The sequence below is a fragment of the Equus asinus genome, chromosome 4 (assembly GCF_041296235.1).
Source record: "Equus asinus isolate D_3611 breed Donkey chromosome 4, EquAss-T2T_v2, whole genome shotgun sequence".
Taxonomy (NCBI): domain Eukaryota; kingdom Metazoa; phylum Chordata; class Mammalia; order Perissodactyla; family Equidae; genus Equus; species Equus asinus.
The window spans coordinates 122,832,046-122,849,097 of NC_091793.1; the positions used below are offsets into that span (position 1 = coordinate 122,832,046).

Genomic DNA, 17,052 nt, shown 5'->3' on the forward strand with positions numbered 1-17,052 from the left:
GAGATCAATTTCAGGAGAATTGACATCTTTAAAGTATTATGTCTTCCAATCCAAGGACATGATATTTAAATTTCCTTTAATTTCTCTCAACAATATTTATAGTGTTGTGTATCTTGAATATTTTTCAATAGATTTATTCCTAGGAATATGATTTTTTATTATACTTTAAAGAATATCTTTTAAAATTTCATTTTTTATTTATTGATGCTCTAATGAAATACAACTAATTCTTCAGCTCTATGATTTCTGTTTAGTACTTTTTAGTATTTTCTCTTTCTTTGTTGAAATTCTCGCTTACTTCATGCATTGCTCAATTTCAATAATGCTAAATTTATTCTGTTCATCTAAATTTTCAAATTTATTGGCATAAAGTTATCATATGTCCTATCTATACAGATCAGATCTTTCAAAGGCAGTATAGCAGAATGAATAAGAACATATACTCTAACCCAGACTACTTAAGTTTCATAGAATTTAAGTAGGAGTTTCTATACACATCATTGGTACCTATTCGTTATTCATTTTTTGGGAGAAACAGGAGTTGCCATTTGAACTTCATTTTGAACTGGCTCTAATTACTAATACTACTTTCTGTAACCAGGGCATTCGTTTTGTCTAAAATTTTTATTCATTTACATATTTGCATAATTCATATACACCAATCCAGTATGCCTGTAGAGATGTTCTGCATATATGTTCCTGCGTCATCTGTATCCAAAGTGTTGACTAAAATCCAGTAATGGAATCTTGCTAGATTACACACAAAGCAAGCTAGACGATATTTGAGTGGGAAGAGATTAACGGCAGACAAATCAATGAATAAGTATTGAGGAAACAGCTTAATTAAATAATGTATTCAAAAATAAATGTTATTTAATATTTCCTATACATTAATTAAGTGCTGAGGATATAGTGGTAAATTTATATCATAGTCAAGGAGACAGAAGACTAAACATTTAATTACAATATAGCATAATGAATTTTATAATAGAAATGTGTAGAATGCTTTAGAAGCACTAGAGAAGGATATTTATTTACCTAGGCAAGTTTTAAGGAAGGCTTTCTAGAGGAGTTAACACACGTGGAATGAGACCTAAAAGATGAGAAGTTAAAAGAAGGCATAGAGTGCTCCCGACAAAGGAAATGGCAAAAACAAGGGCCCAGAGGCATGGAAAACATGATACACTTAGGAAATTGTATGGTCTCTGGACCATAGAATACATATGGAAGACTAGCCAGAGAAGACACTAGAGAGGTAGGTAAGAACATCAGATCATATGGTATATTTTATGCCTTGGTAAGGAATTTGGACTTTGTTGTGGCGTCTCTGGAGGCTTTTTTAAACAAGACAATGACAACAGAGAATAAAGACCTACTAGAGAATATTAATTACCATTTTACAAGTTGCTGGGGAAGGATACAAACTAATTATAATTTTCATTTTCTGATAAATAGGACCTCAGTCTCGTGTCAGAGGCCAGAATATTTTCACTTCTCGTGTTTTCTCAAATACGTAAGTATCTAAGAAGATTAATGTGTAATTATAAATTAATATTTCAATAATTATATGAGTGCTATTCAAAAGCAAATGATTACATGGAATCCTCCATTCTTGTAGTTCTACTTGGATTTACTGAAACTTCTGTCTTTTGCAAACTCTCAGCGCTAAGCTTAAACTGTAAGGAAGACAAAGTGAATGTCCTTCCTCTTCCTTCCCCATTTCCTTATCCCCACCTGTGATTCTACTCTTCCCCTATATTCCGTCTTCATGACACTTTCACATATATCCTACCGTGACCTCTCCTCTTCAGGTAGCTTTCTAGGATCTGGACTTGTCCCTTCGCCTTTCTCCCCTTTGAAATATTCACCATTCCTTAGGCCTTCTGAGATTGTTGGCTTCCTAAGGATGGTAAGTTAATTTACTGTAAGTATTAATAATGTAATCAGTTGTTCCTCTCCTAAAGGGTGTTTGCAGTATAATCCAATAATAATCTCTAATGATGGAAATTACAAGTCTTTGAAGAAGAAATTTTGGGGGCCTCAGGGATTTTCATTCCTCAAACCTTGGTGGCCACCTCTTCTGTTAGTGTTTATGTATGGTTTTCTCAACTTTAGAGGAGACAGATTATTATTTTAGACCCAACACCATCATCTTTTAAAAAACTCAATAAGCCAAATAAGGGCCAGGATACACATTACAATCCCCAAATTCCTATGGAAATGGTTGGGTAATGTTAAGTCATGTATGGTAGCAAGTGGTGTTGACATATTCAGACCAAGCTTCATTGGAGGAAGGATCTTGACTTGAGGACTGATGGATGTCAGTTTGACTGACTTACTGAGAGTTCACAGGATACACAGCACTGTAGTAGATACAGAAGGAAGGAAACTGACTAGTCCAAGTTAAAACAATAGAACCAGGTGGAAGAATGACAATCGTGTACAAAATGACCATTTTTATTTTATTTATTGAATAAATATATTTTTATTTATTAAAAATATAAATCCCGCCTCTTCATAAAAAAGGTTAGAGGAGGCGCATAATAAAGTCTTAATTCCTTCCTCTTCATTTCCCCCACCTAAATTACAGAACTACAAAGTCGCTTGAATCTTTTATAGCGAGTACTTTGGATACCCTTTCATTAAAAATCTTATCTCAGCTAAGATGAATAACTCTGTGCATGACCTGCAGCTTCTTCACCACTCCCATCCAAATTGACAGGAATAAAAGACTTTTAGCTGTACCCACCCAGCCTAACATCAAGTCAGAGTACAAACAAAATACAGCTAACAATAGTTTCTGGTCTGACTCTGCCCATCACACACAGGTTGCATTCTTGTTCTGATTTAACTCCGGATTTCATAACTTTACTGTAGAATCATCACATCTGTTCCATCATCCAGCTCATCTCTCGTCCCTCTCCTCTTTTGCTTAGTTCTGTTTTTTCTCATGTTAATACAAAACATTTACAGAAAGGTTTATAAAATACACATGGAAATTCATGACTGAGAGAATGAAGACAAAGCAAATATAATAGCAGTGGGGGCAAACAGAGCTGCAATAATTAAGCATTGCACTTAGATAATAAATCTATATTATTGGGATGGAATATGTAAGGAGTGACAGAATGGAGAAGGCAAGTCTGCTGCCCTGCAAACTGTGGTCAGAAATTTGTAGTTTATTTATTCAGTGACTCTCTGATAGTTTGGAGGGGGGAGTTTATGATCATATTAGCAATACATAATGTATAACTGTGACAGGAACATAGGAGAAAAACTGAAGGCAAGAGATTAGGAACCAGTTCCAGAAGTCCATTAGTGGCCTACACAAAGACTTCTTTTGGATTAGAGAGTAGGCCCAGATCTGGAAGACCGTAAATGGGAATTTGTTTATCAACCTTCAAAGCATAATGCTCAATGTTAGATACCACAATGAACAAAACTGCCCTTATGATTGTGAGGTGTTGTCAAGGATGTCATGGAGCTGGGGAAAGGGAATGGAAATAGGGGTGGTTAAAACATCACAAAGTTCACTGTTCTTACCTAGATCAGCCTTTTCTTTTGAATAAACACTCTGTGGAATGTCATTTTCACTGATGTCACCCTTTATCTGGTTATACTGTTGTTTTTTAGTGGTCTTCATTGAAGCTGTCTCTGTTATTTGGTTAATTTAATCCTAGGTCTTTGCTCTTTGTTTGAATCTACATACATGCCTTTGGAGCAGAAAGCCTGTGGGGACAGGCATCAATTAATACCTCGGACTCCTTCAATTCCATTTGGCGCCTACAGCATAGTGTGAAGAGAATAGAAAAATGAATCTGGGGCAGTTAGTTTGCAGAATATCTAAAAGAAAAAAACTATACTTAGGTTAACCTAAGAAACCAGATTCTCAAAAAATAAATGAGGCCAAAAGATAGAGAAGATGTCACTGCTATCAGCTTTCATGCTCCAGGCTCCATATTGCAAAAAGGTACTAGTCTAAGTATGGACTGTTGCTACCAAGCCCAATTTCTGAGCTGAAACCAGTGAAGTTTTCTTTTTCTGCCAAGATTTAGGATATAATTCTCAGTCTTGCTGTTTGTCATATTTGAATTTTAGACTTCGAGAAAAATTAAATTTTATAATGTAAAGAACAGGACCAGAAAAATGAAAAAGGACGGTCAATTTTCTTTCAAGAAAGTAAGAAGTTAAACAAAGGGCCCATGTTGAAATATGTGAAAATAAACATATAGCTGAAATATATGAAAATAAATCAGATCTACAGTCTTAGATCTTATTTTGTTTTGTTTTCTTATTCTATAATTTTTATTATTGAGTTGTCCTTTAATTTGTTACAATTCAGAGCATTCTATTTTTGATTTAAGTAATGTGTGATGATAAAAAATTCTCATTAGAACACATGACAGAATAATATCGTCATACATAGTAACGGACTACATCTAAATTGATATTGAATATGGCAAGAAACCTATGATTTTAACCCAGTTATTGAATAATCGTCCACATATTCCTGTCCTACTCAGTGATGAGAGTGTGGGTGGGACTATGGGATTTGGGTAAGTAAAGGATTATCAGACAACTCTGCTCAGATGTCTTGTCACCTCATGGTGCCTTTTAGTAGACAGAAAGGACTAGCCCACACTCTCCCTCCAATTCTGTGTCCTTCCACAGAGAACCACAAAGCAGGCATGGCTAAGGTAGGTCAGAAGTAGAATTTTCAGATAGATATATTTTTCATGCTGCAGCTACAATTCTACTCCTCTGAGTAATAAAGCATATGGGCCAATGTTGAAGGAGGAGGAGAAATTGCGGGGAGGAGCGGGGTGGGGACTGGAGAAAAAAAGTTTATTCTTCCTTTTGAGTTCTGTAGAAAAACTCTCAGATAGAAAGAGAAGAAGCTGATTCAATGATTAGAAGTTTTGGAAAAAGTTACATAAATTCTTGACCCTAAGTCATAACTAAATGATCAACCTCTCTTGACTTTACAGACAACAGGACCTCCTACAAAATTGCTTGCAAGAAAAAGTATGTATCATAAAATCCATTGATAAAGCAGCATATTAATGGTACTTTCTGATGTGTCATAACAGAAAATAATCTGAATCAAATAATGAGTAATCATCTATTGATATGTCAGTCTCCCTGTTCGTCCTTTCTTTCTTCTTTAAAATGTACTTTCAGTTACTTCTTAGTTTTTTCATTGGTCTAAAGTTCTCATCAAAAGGTAGTGTTGACCCTTTAGGAAGGGGTCTCATGGGGATAGAACAGGGGGAGGCATTAAGGGAACTAGCAACCATAAGAACAGCATCAAATAAAACAAACCCATTCTGCCATGGGAAACCATTAAGCAACATGGCTTTGCAGACTTGGCCAGTGGAGTGAGATGCTTGGGTCTGTCTCTAGCCATTTTTGTGGGAAGGGACCTGGACACCTAAGAAGTTATATAAAAAGGTACAAGCTGGGAATTAGAACAGACAGACAAGAGGGTATATTTATAAGGGCCAACTCTGAATCTAGTCAGGCCAGTCAGGAAAGGGAAAGGGGTGCAGAACAACATATATTCTGACATACTTTTTCACATGTATTCCTGCTCAATTCATAGACCATGTAGCAAATACAAAAGCTTTGATTCAAGGGAGTATTTCTGTTTAATATTATAAGGGAAAGCAACTAAAAACTAGATTCTATTTACCACATTCACTACATAGAAAACTTTAGGAATAGCTCTCATACATCAAGGTTGGAAATTCGTTCTCATACCTCGCCTGAGTAATAATGTAGGTCTGTTCTTTATTATCTCTGGTAATAAGAAAATAATGTATATTGAATGTCTTAGTTTATATGTGTTGTAGTAGATTAGAACAATTACTTTCCCTGTTAAAATTGTGGTTTTATTCATAAAATATTTGATTAAAGATGTGATTAATAAGGCAACTATTATACCACATACACCGTCATCCAAAAAATGTTTTTCAAACTACTAGCCATTGTCTGTATGATAAGTGAAAAAATATATTAGGAGATTGGGGATTAGAGCAGAATAAAATGGCTTTCCCCGGGGTGCCCCCAAATACTCTCAAATGAGTCAGGAGAGAATATTCCATTCACAGAATACAACATAGGTGTTAACTTTTCTTTGAATGTTGGCCTGAAGCATGAATAATTTCATCTAACTTAAAGCAATATTGTGGGTGCAAACAGCCCCATTACAGGAATCCTGTTGTTTACCCTGGTGCCTATATCTAGCCTTTCAGGCTTTGCTGTCAGTCGCTTGTGTTTATAGCCTTTATGTCTTGAGTAATAACAGCTTAAAAACAGACTACTAGTTTATTATAGGCAAAAAGATCTTTGCAAGCCCCAAATATATTTTCAGTAAGTAAGTAGAGATGTATAGAATTCTATAGATGCACTCTGTTTTCTACTCTTGGTCCAATTTAATCTACGACAGCGCCATTGACCACTAAGGAAATGGTCACCCAAATCTGGTCCCTAGGTTTTTATTTCCAGCTCACAATGAGTAATTCCTCAACTTTCCTACCCTTGCTCAGCCCTCCTGACTCTTTGAGGCCCAGTTCAAGTTTGTCCCTTATTTTCTATCTGAACTAATTTGTTCCTTCACAGCACCATCTTTTCTCAGCCTTCCTATCTAAGACAATTTGCACTGATACCCTTTCTTTGGATACAGAGCCATTCAGTCTTCGTAAAGCATTAACTTTTTTTGTTGCCTATCCAATAATTCTTAACAATGAGCTATAGTCATTTCCATATATACAGATAGCAGGCTCACCACTGCAGCAAGAAATGAGGAGGAGAGGTGGCTTATTTTCCATCCTCATGTCTTAGCTAGACAGATGCCCCTGAAGGCACCCAAATGTTTTGACTGCCTCTGTTTTGAGAAATACTTTCTTAGAAATAGTGTGGCATATTTAAAATAAAACATAGGGTCATATACACTATGTTTCTTCCTGACAGCATACTTGCATGTTATGTGCTTAGACAGCAATTTGGTGATTTTTTTTTTCCTTTTTTTACCCAAAAGTCATTTATCCCAGTAATAAATGTTGGAGGGTCAAAAAAAAAGCTTCTCAGGGAATGTGAATGAAATGGAAACATAAAAAAATAGTTTACTGTAGTAAAGAATAAACAAACGACATTAATCTGAAATTCTAAATAGATTCTTTACTATGTTCTCTTTATAACCAAGATGATATACAGCTATGTACTGTTTAATATAAAAAATTTAATGTTACCCTCTGTCCCAGTATAGAGTAAGCTGTTACATGATTTTCTTTTCATTCCTGCTTGCCTCTTTTCCAGGTAACTTCTGAAGAACTGAATAGCATAATTCAGAATATAATGACTTGGGTTGTGGCTACAGTGACTAGTATATTATACCCAGCCATAACAAAGTATGAAGAAAGGTTGCGAAATAATGCATACCCAGTGTCTGATGACTCTGTCCTTTCTTCAGATAGTTCGAGTTTCTGTAGCACATGCAGTGAAGAGCTTACATATGGAAGCTACACATCTGCAACAACTAAAACATTTCAGGGAGAGCCCTGTGCATTTGCAGTTGACATATCAGTAAGACGACCAACGACACCTTTGAAACCACCCCCTGCCCATGTGGAAAGAACAGTTGTGGGAAAAACATATCACATGGAAGAACAGAGTATAACATCTAAACTCAAATATAATAAAACCAGCTTGACATATGGATACCCTAAGCTCAGAAGCTGTAAATCTGACAGTCACCTTTTAGCATCATTTGAAACAGGCACAAAAAAATCTAAGGATGCTACCACTGAAACAGTTGGCTTAGAGAGTCCACTGTTGTCTAGTCAAAAAGCAAAAGCGATGAATGAAGTGAAGAATTTAAAGAATGTTTTTGTTAACTTTAAGTGTCACTTAAAAGGGGAAACTGAATTGATTTTAGAAAGCATTTTTCAAGAAATAATGTCTGATTTAACACAAGCCATTCCCTCTATTTCTTCTGTTACTGCTGAAGTTTTTGTTGACCAAAGTCAGCCTGAAAAAGGAGACTTGCTCTCCAATGTTGATATCTGTTCAGTAGCTTCAGAGATTGTGGAAAATATGCTTGAGAAGCTACAGTCTGCTGTTGAGAAAAAATGTGTTGAGATGTTTTCGCAAGAGGATTTGTCAGTCGACATCAAACCAAACTTAACATCCACTGGAAAAGATCTCACTCCATCAAATGGAAAACCTTTAGAGACTTCACTGCCTTTGGATCCCATGTGTGATATTGCAGAGGATATGGTGTATGGCATTTTGGAGAAGCTGGTGACTCTTGCTTCTTGTAAGCAAAGTGAACTTCCCCATCTTGAAGATGCAACTAAACTTTCCCATCAGCAACATATGATAGATCCAAAAGCCGACAAAAAGAAGTGTAGTTCTGAACCTGATACAGCTAATTTAATTGTTAAGGAAGAAATACAAAATTTAATATCAAATATTTTTTCCAAGTCTTCTTTGGTTGGCCAAATAGAGGAAGCGATCAGCACTATACTAGGATATGTACAAAGTGAACTTAAAAATGAGAGACTTATTGCATCTGAAGAAACAGTAGTACTCCTTCAGCTACTCGATGAAATCTTCACTCAGCTACATCAGAAGCCAGTAAAAGCTGATGTTCAAAAATGTAAACACTCTAGACTGAGAAATCCTTCTGACATTGAAGAAAAGTACAGACTCACTGGTACTAGATTATCTAATGGTCCTAGGTCGGGAAGACCATTTCCACCTGTCAATGTTCCTGGCATGGTCCTTTATTCTGAAGATGATAGTGAAGAAATAGACAAAATTGTGGAAAATGTACTTGATTCATCTTTCAAAGAGGAAAAAACAAAATCACAAGAGCAGGTTCCTGAGCATTGGTTTACAAAAGGAAACACTTGTTTTGAATACAAAAGAAATAGCAGACCACCTACAAAGCCTGCTTCTGGAAGAAGCAAAGTTGCATTTTGTCATGGGGGATTAGAGACTAAGCTACTATCTTTTACTAATAAAGAAATTTTAAAGGAAAAACCCTGTTTGAATAGAGACATTTTGATTTTCAGCCAAGATCAAAAGCATCAAATACAAAAGGCTTCAGAAAATGTAGTTAAAAGTATTTTAACAGAAATGCTCAAGGACATATCTTCTGTTCCCCCTGGTCACTTAGACAGTAAAACTGGCAAGGAAGCTTCAGTTCTTGTTTCAGAAAAACCTCAAGGACTGTCACATCAAGAATGGATGGACCAGATGTTCTCTGTGTCAGAAATTAGTACAGTGGCTCAAGAAATAACAGATGCTGTGTTAAATATACTTCATAAGGCATCAAGCTGCATTCCCCAAATCACCAGAAGTTCCGTTTCACCATCAGTTCATCAAACTTCTCTAGATAGTTCTGACACTCCCCACATGGTCAAAGAAGCACCAAATAAAAAGCCATTAAAAGTATGGTTTGACAGTGAAAATAAAATGAAATGCTTATCTTCAGTCAATGTAGATCCTCAAAAGCCTTCCCTGTTAAAATCTGAAGAAAGCGAACCTCAACCTATAGATGACATTACTGATAAGATCATTAACACAATTTTTGAAAGGCTGAAGTTACTCGTTTGTTCAAAATTGCCAATGTGCTTCAAACCTTCACCTGCAGAGCAATCTTCATTGCAATCTCAACTTAGCACTTACACAACTAAAGTGGTAAACATTGTTTTGCATGCTATTCAGAATGAACTGGAACTCAATAAGAAAAACCTCAATCTTGGGGAAATAGACCATACCAAATCCCTTAAAGGTAAAGGAGTTTTTGCTGACACTGATAACTCAGACTCTTTTGTCCCAAATCTCAATGATGACATTATGGCATCTCCATTACTAACTTGTATTTGTGAAATTTTATCAAGTGAATATTCAGATCAAAGCAATATTTCACTCTCTTCTGATAAGTCAAGGTCCACAATTTCATATGGAACTGACAATGTTGGTAAACAAAACATTTTGCCAAGTAGGCAGGATAAAAAATCTTTTGCCAAATATTTAGCTACTCCGTGTGCTCTCCACAGTGTCTTTAATGAAAAAGATCTCAAAGAGAATGCCAGATTGCAAGTATTAGATAGTATTGGGGAAACAGTGTCTGAAATGTTATGCAAGCTCATAGGAGCCCATCCTCACTGTCAGCCATCTTGCAGTAAGCTAAACAGAGAGAAGATGAATGAGAATCAGCAAACGGCTACTGAATTGCAGTCTAATATTCAGCTCACTTCCAAAACAATTTTGGAATATATACTCGCAAAATTATGTGATGTTGACATGGATACCAGTTTTGCAAGTTCTGGATTTAAAGCTGTCTCAGAGTCTCTTGATATTGACAGCCTATCATTTGCTTCAATTATTGAGGAAATGACCAAATGCACTGACATCATCTCCAGCATAGTTTCCAGGATGATTCAGGGGGGTAATAAAGAGGTGACTAAAAGCAAGGCAAAAACTGTTGCTCCTGTGTCTTCCAAAACAGGAAGCTTAAAAGAAACACATCCAAATAAACTGAAGGCTGTGGCTGCAGATATTCTTAATATGGTTTTTGCTAAACTGGAAGGGTTTGCCAATGGAAATTTAGAAACTCTGGGTTCTATTAATGATGGAAATAAAAAAAGCAATACGATGGATTTGGAATGTGAAAGTCTCAGTGTTTTCACAGACACACACGAAGAACTATTGAAATCTGCTTTATACATGAATGCAAAGAAGGTATCAAGTACTATTTTGAAAGCTATTCAAACAGAATTAAATATGAACTCATTAGATTTGAGGACGAGTGTAAAAACCCCATCACCTGAGAAACAAATGCTTAAGAATATAGTCAATTTAATTTTAGATGCAGTATCCTCAGATATGTTTAATGAAACTGAATCTGAAGAGAGAGACGTTGAAACTTATCGATACAGGCCAACGTATGGAAATCTTCTCCCTGGAGGAGCTGAATCAGATTCATTTCTAGAAGATGCTGCACGTACAGAGAGAGAATTCATTGGAGAGAGAACATCACTAAGAGAAGAAGCTAAATCAGATTCTCTGAAACAATGGTTTCTAGAAAGAACCTTAAACAAAATTGAAGTGAAACTCAAAGAAACACAGAAATCTCCAATCGTTCCTATTATAAGAAATATTTTGAATGAAATTTTTCAAAATGCTTTGGTCAATCAATTAAATGTGCTTTCTCTCTCCCACTCTCATTTAAGTGGCATCTCTCACAATGTTGATGAGCCAATTGCTCAAACATCTGTTCAATTTATAGATAAAATGATGGGTCCTTTGGTATCTGAAGCAGATGTAACCATAGTGGCAGATGATGTTGTTAGAACTGTATTTCATAAACTTTATTCAGCTGCTATGACAGAGAGAAATGCAAGTAAAAATAGGTATAAAACCGTCACTTTTTCAGCAAATATTTCTTTTCATGAACACACCTATGGAGGAAGGCCCTCTGTTACTGTGCTGGACAAGAAACCATGTACTCTTCAGTCCACATTCACTGTTGACAAACAGGCCAAAGTAAATGTAGTTGAAGATATTGTGCAGGCAATCTTAACAAATTTAGAAACTTTCGCTACTTCCAAAGTAAAATCTCTCTTTTGTCCCCAAATCAACTTCACAGTTCCAGTGGCTTTATCTATTCAGCAGGATGAGAGTGCATTAAGCAAAGCATTATCAGCCAAAGATTCATATTCTGATGATCAATTTTTATGTTGCTCAATGGATCATATTACTTCGGAAAAGACCAACTCATTGTGTCAACTCCCTTTGAATAAATTAAATATATATGCAACAGAAGTTGCCAGAAAAATTTTACAAGGAATCAAACATGAGTTAGATAAAGAAAGGGAAAGTCCTTTTGTAACTCATAACATTGTGGTTTCTGAAAGTATTGCAAGTCAGATTGTGAACACAGTGTTAGATATTGTATCATCTAAAGGCAAATATGACAAAAACAGTTCTCACAAAGAAGTTGATTCAGATCAGCAAGAAGGTATTATTGAAAAGCTGTTTAATAAGACCGAATATCGAAAAGTACTTCAGTTTAAAATGCAAGATACTATTGAAGGTATCTTATGTGATATTTATGAAAAAACGTTGTATCAGAATAATCTCTCACTTGCCACACACGCTCTGAAAGGTAGCCTAACTGGTAAACATTTCCAAGCAAATTCTGAAATGTTCATTGAGGGTGCAAATAAGATTATTCCAAAACTTTCAGTTCCTAAGTCAGATGTCATTTTGATATCCAATGATATAGTGGATATTGTTCTTCATAATCTCAGTTCTGCCATCATGCTTGGCATAAATCCAAAGAATTCTACTGCTGCAAGATTGCCCCTCACGTTTTGCGATATGTTTCCAAAAGCAGAGTGTCAACAGCCTCCTCTTACGGGGTCAAAAAGTGAAGGAAAAACAGGGTGTTTCCCATCTTCAAGAAATCTGAAATTAGTCTGTGCTGACGATAGTCAGATAACTGTAGTAGAGAGAGAAGACACCAAGAAATTTGCTCCTGACACATGTGAGGAAAATGCTAACTTCATTACTGAAACTATTTTCAATCGGTTAGAATCTTTTGCCACAGAAAGAATAGATTCATTAATTACTCTTGTTTTCCAGCCTAAAGAAAAGTCATTTGTTAGCTCGGAACTGGAAGATTGTAAACAAGATGACAGCATCTTTCATGAGTCAAGCCAAGTGGAATCAAATGTGGATGTCCTGAAAATATCAACTGAAACTATTCTCAGCCAAGAGCTTGCAGATTCCACTTTTGCCAGTTACAGAGAAAAACTTGGATCCACAATTCATCTATCACAAGCTAGTCTTAAGGAATATGCTGACATCATCGCCAGAGCCATTTTGAAGCTTATTAAAAATGACTTAGACCTAGAAATCCAAAAGACTTATCCATATCCAAACAATATTTCATTCCAAGAAAACATCACTGTGAGTGAAATTGTCAACAGTATCTTAAAGATTTTATACAATAAAAGATCTGTCAAGGAAATTAGTTTTTACTCAAAAGACAATCCTAACTTATTTTCACAACTAAATGTGTCAAATGAAATATTGCTGGGACAAAGAGAGCAAGAAAAAAACACCAAACTCTCTCTGTTTCCAAAGTACCCATTAGAACAAAACCAAATGGCATTAGAAAAGGAAAGCCAGAGAATTGTTTTGGAAGAAATATTTATGAGAAATGGAAAATCAAAACAAAAAGGAAAAACTGCATTAGTCAGTGCAGTGGAACAAGTTTTAAATGAAGTGTATCAAAGAATAATGGAAATCATAGGCCATTTGCCTTCATTTAATGAAATCCCTCACTTTATAGCTAATTCTAAAAGTAAAACATCAAATATGACGCAATCACATATTAACAGTACAGCAAATGATATAGTTGAAAGTGTTTTGGATAAAATGTACTCTGTAGTTGTGACATCATTATATGAAAGTAATAAAAAAGTAGAAGCATCTGACAACAGTGATACCTTACCCAAGAAACCATCATGTGTCAGAGAAGCTAAACAAGCAGGAAAAGGAAGTAATCCCACTAGATATATAATACCACAGGTTTATTCTTATGCAGGCAGTCAAAATGTCTCTCTACTGGACAACACTTTTTTGCAATATTCACCATTGCAAGTGGGAAAGGATTTAGTCCAAATCGTTCTCAGTAAGATCACAGATTTTGCCTCACTTCATCTAGAAGAGACTTTATCCCCTGAAAGTTGTTCTGATGAGTTACAACCTCTAAGTCCACACAGTTCTAAAGTGAGCCCTAAGGGTGGCCCTAAGCCAGGTTTTAAAACAAGTTTAAAAGCAAGATCAAAAGTTACTCCTTTGCCTAAATTTAGAACAAAACTGCAACTAGGACCTAGTGGTGCTAAGGCCAAAAGCAAGACCAAGTTAGGTCCTGGCGAGAAGACTCTAAAAGACAGTCGATCCAAGTCTGCCACTGGGCTGTCACACATCCTATCAAAAGGAGATGCCAAAAACCTACTAGAAATGAAATTGCCCACTTCAGAACTAAAAATATATGCCAAGGATATAATAAGTAATATCCTGGAAACAGTTGTGAAAGAATTTGAAACGGTGAAGCAAACTAGAGCAATGGTAAATGTTACAGCTCTACCATCTGATCAAATCATGGCAGCAAATAAAATAGTTAATAGAGTTTTACAAGAATTATATGCTACAAATAACCACAATATGGTTTATCCGATCAAATGTTCACATCTGGATGATCTCAAGCTTTCACAGGGAAATATAGGTGAAGGGTCGATTGCCAAGCCACAAGCATGTTTTTACTTGGAAAATGTTTCTTCACAGCTAGAACAGATTTTTCCTAAAGAAGGTATTTTTAAGAAAATGTTTGACAAATGGCAGGCAGAATCAAGTGACATGGAAAATGAAAAATGTAAGCTATTGAACATAGCTGAAAATGTTTTGACTGAAATTTCAATAAAAGCAAAGGAATTAGAATATTCTCTTTCACTTTTAAATTTGGCATATCTTGAGGATTGTGAAAGCAGGCTCCATAATCATTTTAAAGGGGCTTCTGCTAGAGCTGAAGACACCAAAGCACAAATTAATATGTTTGGAAGGGAAATTGTTGAAATGCTATTTGAAAAATTGCAGCTGTGCTTTTTGTCCCAGATACCCACCCCAGACAGTCAAGAAACTCTAGCAAGTAGGAAGGAACACATTACTACTAAAAATAAATATGATTTCCCAACCGAGGACATCCATGGCAGTGTGCCAATCTATAGTATGAAGAAAAAAGACCAAATTTCTTTGGGCTCTAGCAACCAAGTTGTTCAAAAAATTGTTGAAAGAGTTTTAAACATGTTAGAGTCATTTGTAGACTTGCAGTTTAAACATATCTCTAAATATGAGTTTTCTGAAATAGTGAAAACACCTATAGAAAACCTTTTTTCTGTCCAACAGAGACAATTAAGTAAACAAATGTTGCCAAAATTACAACCACTGAACAAGTTTTCTGATGAATCCAAGTCAAGTACTATTTCCAAGGAAAATGTACAGAATACCCTTCTACAGGTTCATTCATTCCATTCAGAATTACTTACATATGCTGTCAGTATCATCAGTGACATGCTTGGTATAATTAAGAACAAGCTAGACAAAGAAATAAGCCAAGTGGAACCATGTCCAATTGGCATATTGAAAGAGAACATTATAGCAAGTGAGATCATTGGCACACTGATGGACCAGTGTACTCATTTCAATGAGTCTCTGATCAAAAACCTTCCAAAGAAAAGTTTGTTCCAAGGAGTGGAAAATACCTACATTCTTAATCACGTTGAATTAGGAACTGGTATGAAAATGCCCACATCAAAGTTAAAGGAAGCTAGTTTGGGGAATAATCCTCCACAAATCAGTGTACCCAGTTTGGTGTTTTATTCAGAAGATATGGAAAAAAAGTATAGGGCTTCATCAAATGTACCCTCATGTGCCAGAGCCTGTGTAGAAGATACAGTTAAAAGTTCAGAGCCAATGGAAAAGCCTGATTCAGAAAATACGTCATCATGCTCTAGCAACAAAGTACAAGACTTCAGCAGAAAGGAGTCTAACTTTGGCCATTTTGATCAAACCATGAAAGGAAATAGCTCTCTCCCTGAAGGCAGTGTCTTACAAAAACTGTTTAAGAAAGCGAATGAATCCACAGAAGCAGCATTAAAGCAAGTCATGTCATTCATAGAACTGGGAAAAGGTGAAAATCCAAGAGTGTTTCATTATGACACCCTAAAACCAGTTGTTCCGCCAAACCAAATTCAGACAACTGTTTCTCCACTCAGAATATGTTTAGCTGCAGAAAGCATCGTCAATACTGTGCTGTCAAGCTATGGCTTTCCAAGTCAACCACACAATAATGAAAGCAGGGAAACCATGAAACCGTTTTTCATGTCAAAGAAAAACCCTTTGTCTGTAATTTCTGGAGGACAAAAGAATGAGGAGAAAACTTTGCTTAGAATGTGGGATAAAAGAATCAGCTCTATACCTGAAGAAGAAAACAAAAAACCTGAAGCCAGCAGGGAAGATTTCTCTTTATTGGAAAGATGGGAAAATAAGATGTGCCCAGAGATAAGGACCCTGAAGGAAGTTGAAGTCATTGCTTTTGCTGATCATGAACTGGGTCCAAATGAAATTCATTTGGTAGCAAGACATGTTACCACATCTGTGATCACATATTTCAAGAATTTAGAAACTAGAGGTAAGCAAGAGATAACCTCTTTTAGAACTTGACATAATTTAGAAAAAGAAGTCAGGTATATTTAAAAGATCTCTTGTCCCAGAAGTTGCATTTACTATTTTTCTAAAAATAGCCTTGGAGGTAGGATAGTTAATTACTTAATGAATCAGGATACTAAAACAAAAGTTATACATTCACACCGTTTGAATCTGAAAGGGTCTACTGTTCAGTTTTCATTATCTGCAGATGGGAGAAAATAGGACTACTTTAAAGCAAGGGATTTTGGCTGAGCATGAGGTATGAGGTCCAAAGAGTTTTTAAAGATCTTACACGTGATTTCTTTATAATCATACCAAATGTACAGTTATTGACTGAACCTTAGTGATCCATCTTTTCAGGGTGTACAGTTGATGTCTGTGTCATTATTAGTCACGGTTTATAAGAACAGTGGTATTAAACATCTTGTTTTGTTTGCATTCCAGTGTTCTTAAATTCCTTTTTGGTATAATACTGTAAACATATCTTTACAAAGATAGTTTTACTCCCTTTCTAAGAATGTTTATCTGTGTATGTTAGGTTGAACCATATGTAATAGCCATTTTTGTATGTCCAAACCTCTTGATTATTGGCAATATCCTAAAATTCAATCTAATAATACTATAATAGCACTGAACTGGATCAGTAATTCCAGTTACCAATAAGTAGTTGCTACGTTATCAGTTCAGATACATCACTTGCCCATCATTCAAATAGGAGAATACATACTACCTGTCCTACCCATGTGTGCTAGGAAGTCATTTCCC

The 17,052-nt window shown here is 35.8% G+C and overlaps 1 protein-coding gene across 1 annotated transcript in view; it reads left to right on the plus strand.

The window, feature by feature from the left end:
- FSIP2 (fibrous sheath interacting protein 2) overlaps positions 1-17,052 on the plus strand; it is an 86,490-nt gene that overhangs the window by 36,479 nt on the left and 32,959 nt on the right. The window contains exons 14-16 of the mRNA XM_070506617.1: positions 1,456-1,513; positions 4,989-5,025; positions 7,318-16,270. Of these exons, the coding sequence (XP_070362718.1) occupies positions 1,456-1,513; positions 4,989-5,025; positions 7,318-16,270 (9,048 nt within the window). The remainder of the gene's footprint in view (positions 1-1,455; positions 1,514-4,988; positions 5,026-7,317; positions 16,271-17,052) is intronic.